Source organism: Xiphophorus couchianus, chromosome 1, assembly GCF_001444195.1.
Source record: "Xiphophorus couchianus chromosome 1, X_couchianus-1.0, whole genome shotgun sequence".
Lineage (NCBI taxonomy): Eukaryota > Metazoa > Chordata > Actinopteri > Cyprinodontiformes > Poeciliidae > Xiphophorus > Xiphophorus couchianus.
The window spans coordinates 12,805,011-12,822,632 of NC_040228.1; the positions used below are offsets into that span (position 1 = coordinate 12,805,011).

The 17,622-nt window shown below is 40.7% G+C and overlaps 1 protein-coding gene across 2 annotated transcripts; it reads right to left on the reverse strand.

The window, feature by feature from the left end:
- Window positions 1-678: 678 nt before the first annotated feature.
- plekhn1 (pleckstrin homology domain containing, family N member 1) lies at window positions 679-16,332 on the reverse strand. Of its 2 annotated transcripts, none has more exons than XM_028014576.1 (16): window positions 16,111-16,332; window positions 14,204-14,294; window positions 13,879-14,040; window positions 13,092-13,172; window positions 11,545-11,635; window positions 9,887-10,020; window positions 8,766-8,912; window positions 7,084-7,164; window positions 6,907-6,982; window positions 6,541-6,686; window positions 6,161-6,316; window positions 4,708-4,950; window positions 4,193-4,348; window positions 3,699-3,935; window positions 3,427-3,487; window positions 679-1,464 (listed from the first exon to the last, which is right to left on the reverse strand). In XM_028014576.1, exons 1-16 carry the CDS (start codon window positions 16,182-16,184, stop codon window positions 1,280-1,282), a joined length of 2,121 nt encoding a protein of 706 aa, XP_027870377.1. In that variant the 5' UTR covers window positions 16,185-16,332; the 3' UTR covers window positions 679-1,279. The 2 variants fall into 2 exon arrangements, with proteins under 2 accessions (XP_027870377.1, XP_027870367.1); XM_028014566.1 differs by having other exon boundaries at window positions 3,699-3,938.
- Between the last annotated feature and the right edge of the window lie 1,290 nt (window positions 16,333-17,622).

Below are 17,622 nucleotides of genomic sequence, written 5' to 3' on the forward strand. Positions count from 1 at the left end.
ATAATATTTGATGCAGAAATGTATCAGGGTGAGTCACCTTTCTTAGGAACGATAAGGATTTCAAAGTTATAAATGTAAGCTATACAGAATCAAGAGTTTTAAAAACCTTAGTGCAAGTCGTAGCATCCCTCACATATCAACTTAATGCTCACAAAAGCTGATTTTCTTGTCATTCTTTAGAAATTTCTCTGAACTTTTATGATGAAAATGAAATGAAAATGACACTCTAACTAAAGACTGTGCTTTAGGTTATGATGAACAAACAGTGTAATGAAAAGGGGGAAACATTCTTTGTACACTAAGCCCTTTGTTTTCTATACCGGCCTTTACCAGCAGTCACCGTGTGAGAGGAATGGTATACACTATAATAACATGCAAAGGATGATCCCAGATGTAAAACCAAAACTAAGTTAACAAATATGCTTATTAAAGAACATCTGTCTCTGAAATCTGAACATATTAGAATCTGACAATATAATTAAGAACGCATTTTTTTCATAAAATATAATCTCTTTTTTGTTATAAGTTTACATTTCAAGTATTTTTTTATGTTTTATGTTTAGCATTTATTTTTCACCTCGGTTTTAAAAAAAAACAAGTTTCTAAATAATTTCAAAGATCATCCTACAACTTTGCCACACCAAAAATGTTCGAAATAAAGAGACAAACTTGTGGGTATATTTTCAACTCTTTTATTTTTCAAATATTAATAATAAAAAGCACACCAAACAAAAATAGAAAAGTCACACATTTACATTGCATGAGTTTTTACAATGTTAGCACCTTTAGGACAATCGGTTCAAGCCACATCTTTTTCCATTAACAATGCGGCTTATTAAATTTACAACATTTACAAACAAAAATAATCACATACTTTGTAACAAGTCAAGCTGTAGTGGAATGCTTTTACTGATTTAATTTAGAAACAAAATGAAACAGTACATGAAAGAATCATAAAGATAATGCAAATGAAATAGCAACGATGGAGATAAATAATACATAAAATGATAATAATTATTATAATAAAGTTACATACAATGCACTGTATGTGCCCATCTTAAATGCTACATATGAACCAGACAAGTGAAATGCGTCTGTTGCAGTGTCTTATTTTTTCTCCCACTCTCCTGACATCTGACAAAGCACTTCCTCAGATTTGTTACTCCACACTGTACACACCAGCAGATGCTCCGGCCACAACCGTTGGCTTTTATTATCCCTGTGATAGTGATCTGATGTTTGCGCACGTCCAGACGAGTGCCGGGCCTTTTGTTTTGTTTTAGCACCATTTCTGCCGAGTTGCCATGGGACCAAGGCCCTGGGCCCCAAAGTCTAATCCTGTCCACTGTGTTGAAATTCCACACACCGGCTGAATCATCCCAGTCTCACCGTCGTACTCCCAAATGTTGTCATAGTCCACTTCCTGGTCATCTGGGTCCATGGGTTCGAGGTAAGAATGGCGATCTGTAGGTGAGAGAAAATTCCCATGCGATTAGTTTCAAAGAAACTTTTTCATGATTGTACGAACTTGGACAAAGTCCCAGAGTAGGTGTGTCCTTGTCTTGTTTCACACTACAACCGCAGCGTAAATCCTGAGGAGTAGCATGCTGCAACAAACTCATTGTTACTCTTCTAATAATACAAAAAAATGCAAGTTGACAAATGAAATGACATGTCAACAACCTGCCAAAGAATCTCTTTGCAATAAATTCCTATCAGACGGTTCTGTTGCGTGCTGTCAGTCACAAAGAAAATGTATATCCTGTCTGAACGTTGATCCTCTTAATCATGGGACGTCACACCAATAGGCCCCGTTCCAGAGGCACGTTTTGCACACTCAATGCACCTTCACTTCTGCAACCTTTCAACCATTTGTCATATTGCTGACAGAAGCAAGAGCTCAAACAATCCAACCAGAGTGTATCCAGTGTTAAATTAGCCATTTAGTTGCGTCTAAGTTCCATAAATCACATTTGTCAGAGGTCTAGATTTAAAGGGTGCCAATTATTGTGCCTGTTTTTCCAGCCAATCCTCAAACGCAGCATCCTTGTCACAATTAGAGGCACTTATTGTATGCATGTAGTACCTTGCAAAAGTATTCACACCTCTTGACCCTTTTCACCTGTTGTGCTGTTACCACATATTTTACGTGATAGACCAGCCTTGAACCAGGTTGTTATCCTGGTTTTAAGGTCATGGCTTAGTATCCTTTAATCACGGAACAACATCAGGGTGTATGAGGATTTTTTAAATAACTAAAAACAACAACAAAAATTACTTCAAAAGTAAATTAGATTATATGTTCAAAAACTTGAAAAGTGGCGTGCATAGAAGTGATGGAGATTTGGTTGGATTTTCTTCATTTCATAAAGAAGCTTAAGCAGGCGTAACCAAAGCTTAGGTAGATAGATTACACAACAAAATAACCACTGTCAATGTCAGTGTTTAGACATTTTGAAATAAGATTGTGTCCATATTTTAGAATAAAACATTTTCAAATCAATTTAGAGTTGTTTTGCTATTTTGATAACCTAGTTTCCCAGCTGCACCTGAACGCAGCATGTAGAACTCTTGGATCTCGTCAACTGATGCTACAGATAATCTATTTGGACTTTTCTCCAGAATCTGGAATATAAATATTCAGCTTGACGTTGTTTTAGGTGACTAATTTAGTAAAGTGCAGAACAGCTACGTAACTTATTGCTGGGAAAACGGTGACAGAAAGTTGTGGTTCGGTGACGGTCCACTTTTCTTTCTCAGTTGTAGCTTCTTTAGCAACATTAGAAAATACCCGGGAGTCCTCTCTTGTTTTGTGTTGGTGTCGCTTTTTACAAAATGTTGCTCTTGGCTCCTCCGCAGATAAACATTCTGCGTGTGTCCGGGTTGGAAATATCGCCGAATTCGCCCGATACGTGAGCGTACCGAACCGGCAGGGCTTTACCGGTGTTAAGTCATTCGCCTTTCACCATCGGATACTGTTTACCCAGAGTCTTCTCCTCTCTCCGGATATCATTATGCCACTACAAAGTATCTCTGAGGCCTTCATAGAATTGCTGAAATTATACTGAGATTAAACCTATTAAAGACATTATGTCTTTAATAGGTGCTTTTTGAAAGTGTGTTGATTTCCTCGATTTTAATTAAGAGCATCGAACAAAAAAGGGGACTGAGTACATTACATTGGACACTTTTCTTATATTTGTTTGTGATGTAGAAATCCACATCTCTTTTCCTCCCACTTCGCATTTGTGGTTCACTTTGTGTTTGTCTGTTACTTAAAATCCCAATAAATTGAAGCTTGCCTGTGTAACTGTACAAAATGGGTAAAAGTTCAAGAGATATTAAGACTTTTGTATGAGCACACCTGAACCCTGGAGTTAAAACACAAACCAATGAGTACAAAGGAGTTTTTTCATAAATTCTTACCTAGTGAGTAGCCATAAGGCGCATGAGAAGCGTTCCTCACAGAGCTTGATGGGAGATGCATCTGTCAGCAGATGTGAAAACAGAAAAAATCAACAAACAATCACCATGTTCCAAAGTGTGCCTTTCACTTGCAGCATCTGTTTAAATATCCCCTTCAGCACAAGTATATAAACTAGCTCTACTTCCTCATAGTGCCCTGGTATTTCTCTTTGAAGCCTAGCATTCCAGAAACTGAAGCAAACTGGGAAGTGTGGACCTGTTTCCTGCCTCACCTGCTCTTGGACGTGACCGGGCATCGGCAGGAGCTTCAGCCTCGACACGGCCTCTGCTCTCTGCTCTGCTTGGCTTTGAGGCATTTCCACATGTAGGCCTGAAACCTGCGCCTGGGTGTTGGCCAGGGCCAGGTTTCTCCCTGTGCGTCTGCCCATGGGGGGAGTGCGTAGCTGGAAAGATGAGGGTAGGAGATTGGGATCCTGATGGTTGTGTTGGATTGGTTTGTTCCAGCTCTTCTGCTGAAAGAGAGAGAGAGAAAAATCAAAATATTTGAAATAAATGCGTTTCTGTACCTGTAATAAGGCTTGTCTTCTAGAAACAAGGCTTCCAACAATTTTATCTGGCTTTACATTATTTTTGTGAAACTTCCTTCAGAGTTAACAGTTCCAGCACTAACAAAGTCCTTGAGTTTGTTGGTGTGCACTGCTTGATGTCAGATAGTCTGTTCAGGTGTAAACTGAAACTAAAGATCCAGTGTCATTGACCCACTTACCACTGGCCTGGGCTCCTCCAGGCTGAAGATCTCTGGGGTGCAAGGCTCATCGTACAGGGGAGACAAGGGCTGACGCAGGGCGCACAGGTCAGAGTGGCGTTGGCTGGCACTCAGAGAGTAGTTCAGGGATGTCTGTGGTGTGCTCCAGCTGTTAGACTGATCCAAACAGAATCAAATGTGAGCTAAGGAAGTAAAAATGAATGCAATTTCCTCAGGTGCAATATGTTTTTAAATAAACATTTTGGATAATCTCAGACGAATATCTGAAGCAGAAGGGTAGTAAAAACACTTTGTTTATGAATCATAATAGATGTTAAATTATATGCATGATAAAACCGATTGATCTTTCAACCCCGGTCTGTATTTTTCCCATCTGTTAACCCCAGAAGATGAACCCTCCCACAATCTTGCAACCGACTGTTTCTATTTCAGTTTCTGCACACATGGCATGTAAAGTGAGCCCACAGTCTCAAAGGGAATATTTGGTTATCGAGCTCGACGCCAGACCGACTTACCTTGACCAGCGGGGCTTTCTCCAGCCGCTGAGGGCTGACACGGTGCAGGGCGGAGTAGGGAGTGCTGTAGAGCTGAGACAGCGGGGCGCTCTCCGCAGGCTGCAGGTAGGAGCCGTGCTGCGGCGAGGAGTAGCGCAGCGACAAAGGTCTCGGGTCGCGGTCCGGCCTGGTCTGGGAGGACACGCTGTTGGTCCTGCTGCCCAGTCGGGCCGTCTCGATTGAGGAGGGGCGACTGGAGCTGTACTGTAGGGAGCAAGAGTCACATTCAGGAGGGAAAGTCAGCCATGCAAGTTTTTTTGACATACTTGACTCTGTGGTGTCATAGTCTGTTTTTAGTTAACAAAGTCATTTGAGAGTTAGAGAAAAACATCTCCATCAAATTAATTGGAAGAGTGGTGGTTAAGGTCAAAAGTTTAGCAGCAACATTACTTCTGGGCACTCGGCCCTCTTTTTAAGCTAATTGGACGGGCAGGGAGGATGCAAACTCTACGTCTGGGGGAGTTTGGTCAGAGGTCCTGATAATGCAGAAAGCCTCTGGACTTCAAAAGAACACAGAAGTTTACAATCAAACTTTTTCTGCTGAGTCAGAACTTTGAGAAGTGCATCTGAAGGTGATTTTGTCGTTTTGTTTTCCGTGTTATGTCTCACCACCTGAACAGTAGTGAGGGGAGTACCTTGGGCTTAGCCCATGCTTAATCATTTATTTGATAAAAGGTGTCGCTCAGTTCTCTGAAATGAGTGCTGGTAACGCGAGGACAGCTAACTCCAACCATATTAATTGTTGTTTGTTTGATTAGTTTAAAACTTTAAAAGGGATAGTTAAGGATTTTACAAGCAAGCAATTAATATTTAACCTGGAGCAGATGGCTCTCTTGGATTCTTCATTTAGATTGAATCCAGATTAGTTGAGCTTGCTGAGAAAAAGCCTGAGAGGGTCCAAGACCAAAGTGGACCTCTAACATCTTAAGACAACTACAATATCAAAAGTATTGTTGTGGTTTATTTAGACACTTTTATATAAACCCTAAAACTGCTTTCATATATACACGGGGCAGATCTAGAAGCAGAAGCACCTTTAAAGGCAGGAAATAGAGGTAGGCTTTTCTGTTCAGAGTAACATAAAACAGGAAGATCGTCGGTGAAACACCACCTCCATTCTCCACTTCCCCTGCAAATAGACATAAGCTTCCCTACAATAACTATTGAAGGCAACCTTGATGGTACTAAGACGGTTAATGAAATAGTTTTTCATAAATTGCCATGACATTTTTAGGATTGCAGCTGTTTTAAGAGAACAGAAATTTGCTCTGGTTTTGGCTACTCTTGGACTATAATGTTTGCTTCAGCCCATAGAAACTAGCTAATCTGGGCTTTTGCAAAACATACCAAGAGAGAAGCTCACTTCAGTAATTACTGATCTATTGTTTGAATGAGCAGGACAAGGTTGACTTACACAGAGAGGCTCAGAGTATCCTGGAGACATCAGGTTTTCCTCATGAACTGGTACCTGAAGGTTCAAGGACCCACGCCCGCTTGGCGGCTGGCTGTATTTGAGCGACTCCGCTCTTCCTTGGCTGTTTCCACTCCATCTATCGAACTTTGTTGCTTGCTGGAGATGAAAGAATGCAAGGTATTACTACCTAGTAATACAAAAAAATCATGGAATTATTTTCCCTAAATAGTTTTTAGGGCCCATGGTTTCCCCACCACATGGCTCTATTCCTGCTCTACCAGTTTAGCAGATGTATTTGCTCTTTAAATTCACCGTCAGCTGTAGACAGCAACATTATGTTGCCCTATCCCTGTCTGAGTGTGACAGGGAGCAGCCCTCACCTCTTTGTTTGTTGGCGTGTATATGATGTCATACACGGGGGGTGGAGGGCTGAGAACAGGGACGTCAACGGCTTTGAACTGCTGGATCCAGTCACAGAACTCTGTTCTGTCCAGACAGGACACCACTATGGGGTTGATCAGCTTCCCTGTGAAGAGCGGACAGAGAAACAAAGACCGTCATTCGGTCTGCTTGCTCACTGGAATGTGCTACAGCAAGAACATTATTCACCAAGCGTAAAAAAACCCCTCTCATTCATTGAGGGGTTACGCTCTGTGACGCAAGACAATTCAACAGCTAGCCACTTAGCATAAAACATATAATGTTCCCTTATCAACGTGCCAGTGCTGCTGATTAAGCACACCTACCTTCGATCATAAAGGTGTTGGGCTTAACGTCCTGACAGGGAGTGGTTACTGTAATCATGTTGAGTGGAAGCTTGCCCTGTAATCAGAAGGACACTTTAGAACAACTCCTTTGTGCAAACACATCGACTAATAGGAGCACAATCTTTAAGTAGAAGAGTATAAGGAGGTGAACATTACCTTATAGAAGAGCCCGTTGCTCTCCTCTGATAAGATGATCAGGGTGGAAGGGTACATCACCAGCAATCTGTCACTTTGTACCTGTAAAGATATGGTAGTAATGAAGCACTTTTTCCTTTTCTCTTGGCAATGATTTTTTCAGGTAGTCAACTTTCAACTTTCAGTAGTTTCAAGGTTCTGTTTAAAGGTTAAACCATTAACACAGTAGACAGTTCAGTTGTTCTCTTACACACAAAGGCTAATGGCTATGACATTCTAGCTCACTATTCTAAAGCAGTAGAAATAAACTTTGGTTTTGGTGCGTCTCAGACTAGCTGTCAGCTTTAGCTTGGACCAGCTAATCTGGATTAATACCAAATGAGGGCTCCATTATTTGTGACACATTATTTGTGAGAAGAGTTATTTACTGCATGTAAATATGAAGTGTGTGAAATCTCTCTAACCTCTAATATTTATTTTAAAAAACTTCATTAAAATATATAAACTGGTGTCATAAAACAACATTTTGTAGTTGTTTTATGGCAGAAATCAACTTTACATCAAGATCAACTAATCCAGATTTATCCTAAAAAAATGTTTTTTGTTTTGCACATAAGATATTAAATGCCTGTACTCTTTTGACAGAACCTCTAGAACATCTAGGGATAAAAAAAGATAGTGTTGACATAAGCTGCTGGGGATTTCGGATATTTGATTTGTTTTAAAGTGATAGTCCATCTTGGACTTGACTCCTATCAGACCACCGTTTAGTTTCTGGGAACAACTAACCAGGATTGTTACGAAATGAAGATGCCAAAAGAGTTATCTTCTGCAAGAAAAAACATTAGGTGCCTATGACATTTTAACAGGACTCTGTTTAAAGACGTCTAAAACCACATCCTTAAGGTTCTGAAAGATAAACGGGTATCTAAATTATTCTCAAAGCAAGAAGGCAAAACCCTGAGAACTCCAGAAAAGAAAAGACAGTGAGATCCGGTGCAAACAAAAACATATATTAAGCTTTATGTTTGAGAAGTTCCCCGTAAGATCTCAGGTCGAACCAGTTCATGGGGCATTGAAAGGTGTGGCAGACTGACAGAGTTTATGTTTCCTCTCTCTTGGAGAGGGCGTGTCTCTGGACAGACAGCTGACATTCCAGCTGTGAGGTGAGTCGAGTCGCTCTGTGAGCCGAGCAAATGCCTATCTCACGCCCAGGCCCTAAATCACATCAATAGAGCTGCCGCTGCTTCCCATGAAGAATTAACGGATATATTCATGCCAGACGTGTCAGAACTTCTGCTTTGATTAGCTGCTGTGCGAAGCTGCTGTAGCAATGTTTATAGAGCTCTTATCTGATTCTCCTCACCGATAGGTCTTGCTATCTGGTTAAATGCTGCCAACTCTGAGGTGCACTTCTAAGGAACTGCATGGTGCATATTTAGGCTGAAGGAAAAATATAGACTCCCTTTTAATTCACCCTTTGGATTGTGTTGAGGTAATGCAGAGTGTTGCGCAATTTGAAAACTATGAGTCACCTGTCTTCAGAGCTGATGTTATCCTGCTTTTATTCAGCGTGAGAAGAAATTCCCACACTTTGGAAACATACAGTATTTGTGTCACAAATTGCACTCAGCTGTACTTCACCGTGTGTTTCCAGAAACATGCGAGTGATTCACTCCTGATAAGGACCGGTAGAGTCATACCTGGCAGGGCAGGTGCTGCAGTCGGACTTTGGTGACGTAGGCGATGGGGCCCAGGCTGTCCCTCTGAGAGCCCTCCCACTCATAGATGGGCTCTCTGTTGATGGAGTTCCTCAGCTCCTCTCTTCCTTCAGATTTGTTCTGGTTTAGCTGCAGGACCAGAAATTGAAGCGGGATTATCAAGCGTGAATGATCATGATCTGATTTCTATTCTTGGAATAGAAAATGCCTTAAATTCAAAGCCTTTTTAAACATCTACTGCACTGGTGAGATGTGTTTAAAATAAATTAATTTTAAAATAAACTCACTTTACTTTAAGTGAGTGAGTTTGGGAGGGTTTCTTTTAACCCCCTAACCTTTCTGTCCATGGTGCATTGCAGCAAAACAAAGTTCTTTGTGACACTTCAAGTTTTTAAATGTTTTGGTTATTGCTTTTATGGGCAAGTTTAGACGAGTAGCAATTATGTTGTTGCTCGGTATGGACCATTTGCACGTATCAGGATAAACCAAATTTGTAAAATGCAGCAGTTTGAAATAACACAAATTTTTCATAATTTTAATTCCAAGATTTTAAGTGTTTTTTAATGAGATGCTGGTGAAAGTGCACGAGTAACAGACGTATTTTCAGGCTGTGTTGTGCCCCTCTAACAACTGTTGCTGCTCACTACCAGTCAGCTGGCTAAAATAAGGTCTGCTACCTGTGAGCCGACTGCACTTAATGTGCTCTTTGCAACTTAATACTATTTTTTAAGCCTTTTACATGTCTTTACCAAGGATGCTGATAATATTATATGGTGCTTTACTTTTGTTGTTTTGTTCTCTTATGACACATCCAGGCTTGCATGTTTCATCAACCTCCTGTGAGGTTGGGGTCAGCATTTCAACCCCATTCAGTTTAAAGTAGGTCGTAATGCGGTCCAAGCCTCTCCCTGTTATGCAGGACTTCAAGGAAATCCAGCAGCGTCCTTAAGTGACTCACTGTATTTGCACACTCACACATCCTGTTTCATCAGGAGTGGCTGGAAACAAAAGCTGAGGTAGATTAAAATATACAGTCAAGCAATGCCTTTGAATTCGGAAATAATATCCAGAAGGAAAAGTAACTTTTTTCTTCTGTGGCTTACTCTCACTCTGGTGTAATTTTCGGGTTGGATGGCAGTGCCTCCATTCTGCTCGATGCTCTCCTTGAGGAGGCCAAACCACAGGTCCATTTCGTCTTGACTGGCGCAGTAGACGATGATGGGATTCAGGCTGACACCTGAGGGACGGGATTGAAAAGAAAACGAGTCATTCAGGTGTGTCTTTCAGTCACGTTAGCATAAACAAGAAGGAAATCACTCTCCAACTTTGTTTACTGCAGGTTATGCAACAAATACAGGAAAAGTTAACACATGCAGACCACATGTAACCTCCTGAAGGCCCCGTTGACCTGCTGTGTTTGGTATTTTAAAGATTGGAGCAAGAGCTGCCTCCCACAGACTGCTCTTACCCAGAGGGGGCAAACAGGGCCAGGATGATCCAATCTGCAATCCCCCTCTACCTATCAGAACTGCACATACCACAGATAACCACCAGAGATATTTTGTTTCATTTCAGCCTGTGGCTTTGTACTCTTAATAGTCTGGAACCGAACCTCTGAACGTTGACCGCTCCGAGATAAGCAGTAGCTTGGCTGGGAGTTGTTTTTCTTTTACTGGCTTTAAATTAAGGGCTTTTACTGGCAAAACTTGAACTGTTTCACTCTCTTAAAGGTTTTTTTATACTAAATTCCAGCAAGATGTGTGTATTTAAACCATCGGTTAGTTTACAGAAGTTACAAGCTGTTGTTACAAGCAATTATCCGTCATTAGCCGACTTTCACAGCCACATTAATTTAAACTATGCAGGGTCTTCCGGGAACTCTTCAACATCCTCCAGAGTTGCGTTTGCTTCGTCACCTTCTAACAAGCCAACATTCATCTCGCGGAGCAACTCTACGTCATATCTTTCCTTTGACTCAGAACTTATCCTTACTTCCTTCTTCATGTTTCCTGTCAGTGAGGCCTCCCACATGGCAAGAAAAAGGGTTCATACCAAAGAATATGAGTGCTGAAACATAACACTGGAATGTGGAAAGTCTGATCTGAGAAACTGCAGGGCTAATTTACGATAAAAGGAACACCAAAGAGTTTATATATTTTGACAGCAAAGACTTTAGACAGATGGAAATGATGAGGAGCTACAATAACAGAAACCTTACGACTGAGGAAGATTATCCCAAAGGGGTTTTTGTTTGCTCGTTTTCTCAAAAGAAAAGCAGCAAATTTATATTTCCAGCAGATATTGATCTGCAGTTTTTGGACTGTGTCATAGATCATGTGAAGTGACAAGGTTAAGAGCGGTAGCCGGGCTTTTCAGCACGACAGCTGGGCTGACTGAGGTGCACCTGTTGTCTAACAAGCAAGGCTTTTAAGACCAGTTTACCCCCCGCCCTCGCCTGACCGATGGGTGAAGGGATCCTGGCTCTAGTTAGTCTGGAGTTTGACTGGAGGTGGAGAGGTGAGGAGGGTCGCGGCACCTTTGAATCACTGAAACAGGATAAAACGGGAGAGGCTGAAACCTGAAAATAGTGTGTTTTAAACCAAAAAACAAACAAAAAAAGATGTTGAAATCTCACTGTAACTTCTAAACCCTCTGTATTTTTATTGAGAGTGATAACCAATAAAACACAACCGATGATTATAACATACCAGCGCTCTGTGCCAACAACTGCCTGGATTGTTTCTCACAAAGACAAACTTACCATTTATTTGGAAGGCATATTCCTCTGGTTGGCTGTGATTACAGTTCTGCTGCAGGTTGCAGATAGAAAGCTCCTTCAATGGTAGAGTTCCCTGTGCAACGCAATGAGAATATCTTAGAAACAAAGCCACAAACAAGCAGCTACCAGACGCATTCTGCATTTATGCAGGTGGGGTGACTGTGTGAAAATGAAACAATGCTGAAGCATGACCCAGTTAACAAGTGGTAAAAAATAAAATTTTCTGAAAAGTACAGGGAGAAAGAAGGGCGTTGATTGGCTGTTCTAAACCACCATTTATATACCATGGATGAAAATGCATGAGTGCATGCATGCTTTGTGTATTTTGGCTTACAAATAGAACAATACTAATACTGCTAATGATAATAATTTTAACATATTCAAAATAAAGCCTCATTATCATCATAGATGTTAAACAAAAATGGACAAAGATGTTTCTGCTTTTGTCAGGGTGCTTCTCAAACTTTCTAGAAAAACCACCACAGTAAATACAATGTTTTCCAATTACCACCACATAGAATATATCAGTAGGAGCTACAGTAGGAGGACTTGAAGCTGGCAATGCAGGATTGGTGGAAGGCTACAGCATAACCAGGGGCTCCAGTTTTATTTAGATGTTTAATTTTCAAAGTTTGAAGTTGGGGGAAAAAATCTGAAAAGTCTTTAGAAGCTGTTATGTGGCACAGAAAAGATTTTCACCTCTTCCAATTTCAAAATTCAGCGTGCAAACCTTGTGATAGATGCAGTAAAATTTATTTCAACTTTTGACAAAATGTTCATGCACAGTAGTATACAATATATAAAATGTAGACAGATGTATTGTTTCAGCCTCTGATTCTAACAGTGGTTAACTAAGTCGGCGAACATTCAGAAACTAAACAGCTTTTTAACTCGGAATTGAAACATGATTGTGTTTGAGGTTATTCCCAGATCCATGTTCCAACTTTAAAGGTAAATGTAACCCAGGTGAATAGTGACAAAAGCTTGTTTCTAGTTCAAAACAGCTAATAGATTTGGGTTTATCTTGCACTTAAGTACACATTTTCCACTGAGTAAAGCTAAGGGTAGCCCAAGCAGCAGCAGTGGTTCTGGTACCACAGTTTGAAAGCCACTGTGTGACACATTCCCCTGCTCTGTTTATGATGTCATTCAGGTCCGATTTTTATAACATTAAGGGACAAATCACCATGTTACTGAGGTCAGCCTGTGTAAATCAGTGATGAATCCCTGCTTGTCTTCTTTCTGAGATTGTCTGCAGTCTGACTAACGCCGCACGCAGGTGCGTAGCTGTCTCTCTTTGGCAGGGGGTTGAGTTCCCAGCATGCACAGTAAACGGATGATTAATGGCCGCAATCGCTTTACGAGACAGCTGAAGTAACTTAATCATACTTTCTGTTTACTAACAACGTGCTGGTAGCCAAGATGGTGTACGCATCAAAATTTATGAATTCATAAAATCAAACTTGTAAAAGTTAAAAAGATAGACATAGCTGAGACAGTGTGTCACTGTGTATTTGAAAAGTCCTCACCTGATAGGTTAGCCCAGTTGTGTTGTTGGAGACAAAATGAAGATGTGATTCAAAGAGATCCAGGTAGCAGTCGTGTATGTCCTGCAGAGGAGTTGGAAAGCCATTAATTGGTCAATTTAAAACGTAGGATGAGAGAGAAATGTTTTAAATGAATCATAATATACAAAAATTAAACCAAAAAAATGGTACAGTTAGTTCATTTAGCATTGGATGACTCACAAAATGTTCAAGTTGGACATTTCTCTGTATGTGTGTGATTTGTTAAAATACATTGTGTTCTTTTGCCATTGTGACGCTATTCCTTTAATCAATCTTTGGTCCTACGCTTCTGACAATGTTGTTGTGACACAGCTCTGAAAAATCACATTTCCCACCGCAAGGAGCCGGCATGTCCTCTATCAGCCCTTGTGATCAGAACAACTCTCTCTACCCTGAGGTTCTAACTGTGTTGAGGAGGTTTCACAACTGTGGCAGATGAGAGCATGTCCAAACACAGGCTTGCAATCTTGTTTGATTGAAACCGAGTGGATTATTCACAGCCAGCCACCACGTCAAAAAAAAAGTGTGGTCTCAGAAACTGTAGAGCAAGCCTGTTACTTTCCCCCTGTTTTGTTCAGATCTGGATTTCCCAGGCTTCGAACGGATGACTGGGATGATGTGTCATTCTGGGTTCGGCCAATGTCACAAACCGCATTGAGGAGCTAGAGGTGATGTTTGTTTTTCTTTTATTGTTGCTTTTCTGACATTTCATCATGCAGTCATTGCTAAATGATTTTGTTCCGCTCACCTGGCAGTGCAGGAAACGGAAACGAACTTTGGAGCTGTGAATCATCCGTCCAAAATTCTTCACATTGATGCTGCTCTTCTTCCACCCACTGGCCGGGTCATAGGCGAAAGGAGGGTCCCATTTTATATTCTCTATCGTCTGTAGATCTTTAGGAGACATTTCCTGCAACCAGTCACAGAAACATAAACATCCAGAAACTGTTTTAATAGTAAAAGTTGGGGTAAGATCACTGAGGAATGTTTGTATGTAGAGCATTTTTTCATGTCGAATGGATGATTTATTGCTTTATCATCGCTGTGTCAGGGGAGATGAAGGAGTTTCTTACCTTCCTTGGAGTGACCGTGCACAAGATATTTATGATGCTGTTGGATTTCTCCTGTCCCTCTTGGGGATTCTTCTTGCGAAACAGACGACTGCTGCATGAGAGACAAGAATGTAATTTGTTAATGCTCACAATTAGATGTTTACCATGATTAGAGATTCACAGAAAAATTGGCTGATCACTTGGTTGATCTTCAGATTGACTGGTGTGTTGTACTCTCGAAGATCAAATCTTTTTCCTACCAGTGAAAGCAGCATATCTAGTCACTGTAACAATACTCCTGGTTTGAGTGTGGTTACTGAGTAATTAGACTCATAAAGTTAGCTAATTTCAGTATTGATATGTACTTGTAGATTATGTAAGAGGAAGCACGAAGATGGAACAAGCCGTTTCAAATAAAACTCAAGCTGCAGGAAAGTGAGAGAGAGCAAGCAGCAGAAAACAGGAAGCCAGAACAGAGTACAGCTACGTTGTTTTAACAAAAGATAAAGACAATACATGTAAATAAAAAACAGATTATATCCGGTTAAAGCTTTGCTGCAGATTAATGATCGCTAATTGTGTTTTTTGTTTGTTGGTTTTTTTTTACAAGTTGATCAAAGTCACTGCCATTGCATTTACTCCATCAACGACAGCCATTTAAAAGGACAATCAGGTCTTGTGCCTCTGATGGTGAGCATATGCATAGGAAAATCAGCACTCTGTGCCCCCTTTGTTTTGCATGCGGTTCATCTGTTACCATTACTGTCACACTTTTATAAGGAAGCACGCTCGCTGCAGAGAGAGATAGAACTGGTGCTACTTGTTTACGGTGTCAGCTCGTACTTTATCTGCTTATCTGTGCACATGTGTGCCAGTGTCCTCGCCGTGCAACAACGCAGCCTTTTGTTTGCGTGTTGGGAACCAAGGTCTGTCTATTCAGGAAGTCCACATCCAGAATTAATCATTCATGGGTGTCAAGAGAGTGATAGTGTTCCTTTTTTGAAGATCTCTTTTTATTTTGAATTGACTCGCACACAAAGGAAAGTATGAAAGCCTCACATTGTCATGCAATTTTGCAGTTGTAAAGCGAAAGAGGTATGCATTGTAAATAATAGACAGGTAATCGTTTTGCACACCCAACATTCCCCAAGTCACTGCTGTGGCATTCAGCAGAGCTCGTCCTCATTTTCTTTGGGGAATACCTGAGCCTCACCTGATACAATGTCACAAAGAGAGAGAAGGCTACAGGAAACATGAATCCCGTTTAGAAGCTCGCTGTTCCAGTTTCACTTGTTGAGCTACAACCTTTTCTGCTTTTTTAAATTATTAGTATTTATCTAAAATGGGGTAAATCAGATCTTTTAAGGTCACTCAGTGGACTAAAAACTGCATCCACAATAAGCTAATCACAATCAGATGTGACAACTGCAGAGTTGGGACATGCCCAGGCATTTATTCCAAGGAGGGTGCAGGAAACTATATAGAAAACAAAATATAATCCACTTATGTGTCCAAGTCTAAAGTCATCAGAGTAGGTCACTCCCCACAAGGAGTTATCATATGTTAGTGGCGCAACAAAACTTAAATTTTACGTTATTATAATTTTTTATTAATAAATAAGGTCAAGTTCTATGTTCTCTCAAAGAAAACTAGATTTACTGACAGCTGAGAGGTTACCTCAGAAGCAAAAAGAATGGTAACTGGATCATTGACACTTGTGCACGGGCACGACTTGGTGTCCATCCAGTATCACCACCTGATCCACAACCAAGCCTGGTAACATTCACAACCTTCAGCTCAAACTCTCGACAGATACCAAGAATTCCTCCCAGCTGAAATACTGAGTCTAAAATAACAAAGCATGACATGTGCTGGGAGAATACAGCAACGCAAGTTTGGAAAACCTGGATGAGGTGAGCTCTTCTTACCTGTTTCTGCGAATGAAACTCTTGCTGGAGTACCTGAAGTTATGTTGGGGGACACATGAAATGCTGCTCCCCATGCTGCTCTGACCTGTGGGGCTTAGCGCTGCTCTGAAGGCAAAAAAGTTTTTTTTAATAAATTGTACCGTCCCGTCTGTGATGGAGGAGCGGCGTCCAGAGAGAACCTTGTGCTCCCTGCAAAAGTCAGACTTGTTCTGTGTGAGGGCTGGGCAGGGAGAGTGTTGATGAAGTCAGAGTGTGTGAGTGTTGTGCGTAAAAGGGGGTGGAGTTCAGGGCTGTGTCACAGGCTGGCTGCCTGGTGAATAAGCAGAAGGATTCTCACTCCCTGTGAAGCTGCCTCTGTCTGCTAAAATCAGCCCCCACAACAAAGGCAAGGGGGACTCGGGCAGAAGTGAGCCATTTCACACCTTCCATGAGCCAAATGGAGCTTATTGTCGGGCGCTCAGTGCTACCAGGAGTTCACTTGTTGGTGTGTGTCAATCAAAGGGGTGAATAGAGGGACTTACCAATGGCATGACCAGACATGAAAACACATACACACTTGGGCTTTCTATTTATTACCGACCTTCATCACACAAGTGTCATTTTGGAACTGAGTATCTGGGGAGTTTCATTCTACTTCAGGGCATTTTGTTTTCCCCTGAAGATGTGCCTCGTAAATATGGTTGCACTCCACGATCTTCTTTATATTTTGTCACATTACAAGCACAAATTTCTGTGTGTTTTAAGACAGAATGTAACAGTGAAATAGAAATAAAGGGATACAAGGATATTGCCTTTATTCTTCTAAGCTTTTCATAATAGCCATGTTTATGGAGTGCGCAGTTATTTGGTTTCCTATCAACAAAATTTCCCACCTGAGTTTCAGCTAATCTAAAGTTACCACAGGTTTCCTGGCTGCTTCTGAGGTTAATGGTGTCTCACAAGAAGTGATATTGTTATAGTTCTAAGTTCCCAGGTTTATTTTTTTTTCAGAGGTGTTAAACCTGAAATGCTAAATGCTTAAGCAGTTTAATAATCTCACTCTGCATAAAAGTATGTACAACTTTCTCCTGGACCTGTCTGGTCTCCATGGAGCTGTTTGTTTACCCATCTAGTTGATTTCTTAATACAAATAATTTCACTGGATTTTATTCAGGAGCGTCAGAGTAAAGAGAGTTGATAATAAACATATTCCACATTTTTCAGATTATTTAAAAAAAAATTAAATGTAGATCATTGTCAATTTTTCATCATTTTGTGTTTGTCTGTAACATAAACCCTCCAAGAGTTACTTTGAAACTTGTTGCTTGAATGTGATAAAATATAGTACAGTTCAGGTAGTATGAGTACTTTAAATATATTCAGTCTAATACTGTTCGTGAGACTGGCAGATATGAAATATGTTTTTGTTTTAAAGTCAGAGAGAGAGAAATGTGTGATTTAAACACTCAAAAGGTCAGAAATTTCATCAAGATGAAAGTACATTCAGTTTGTTTGCATGTGGGCAGCTTTTCA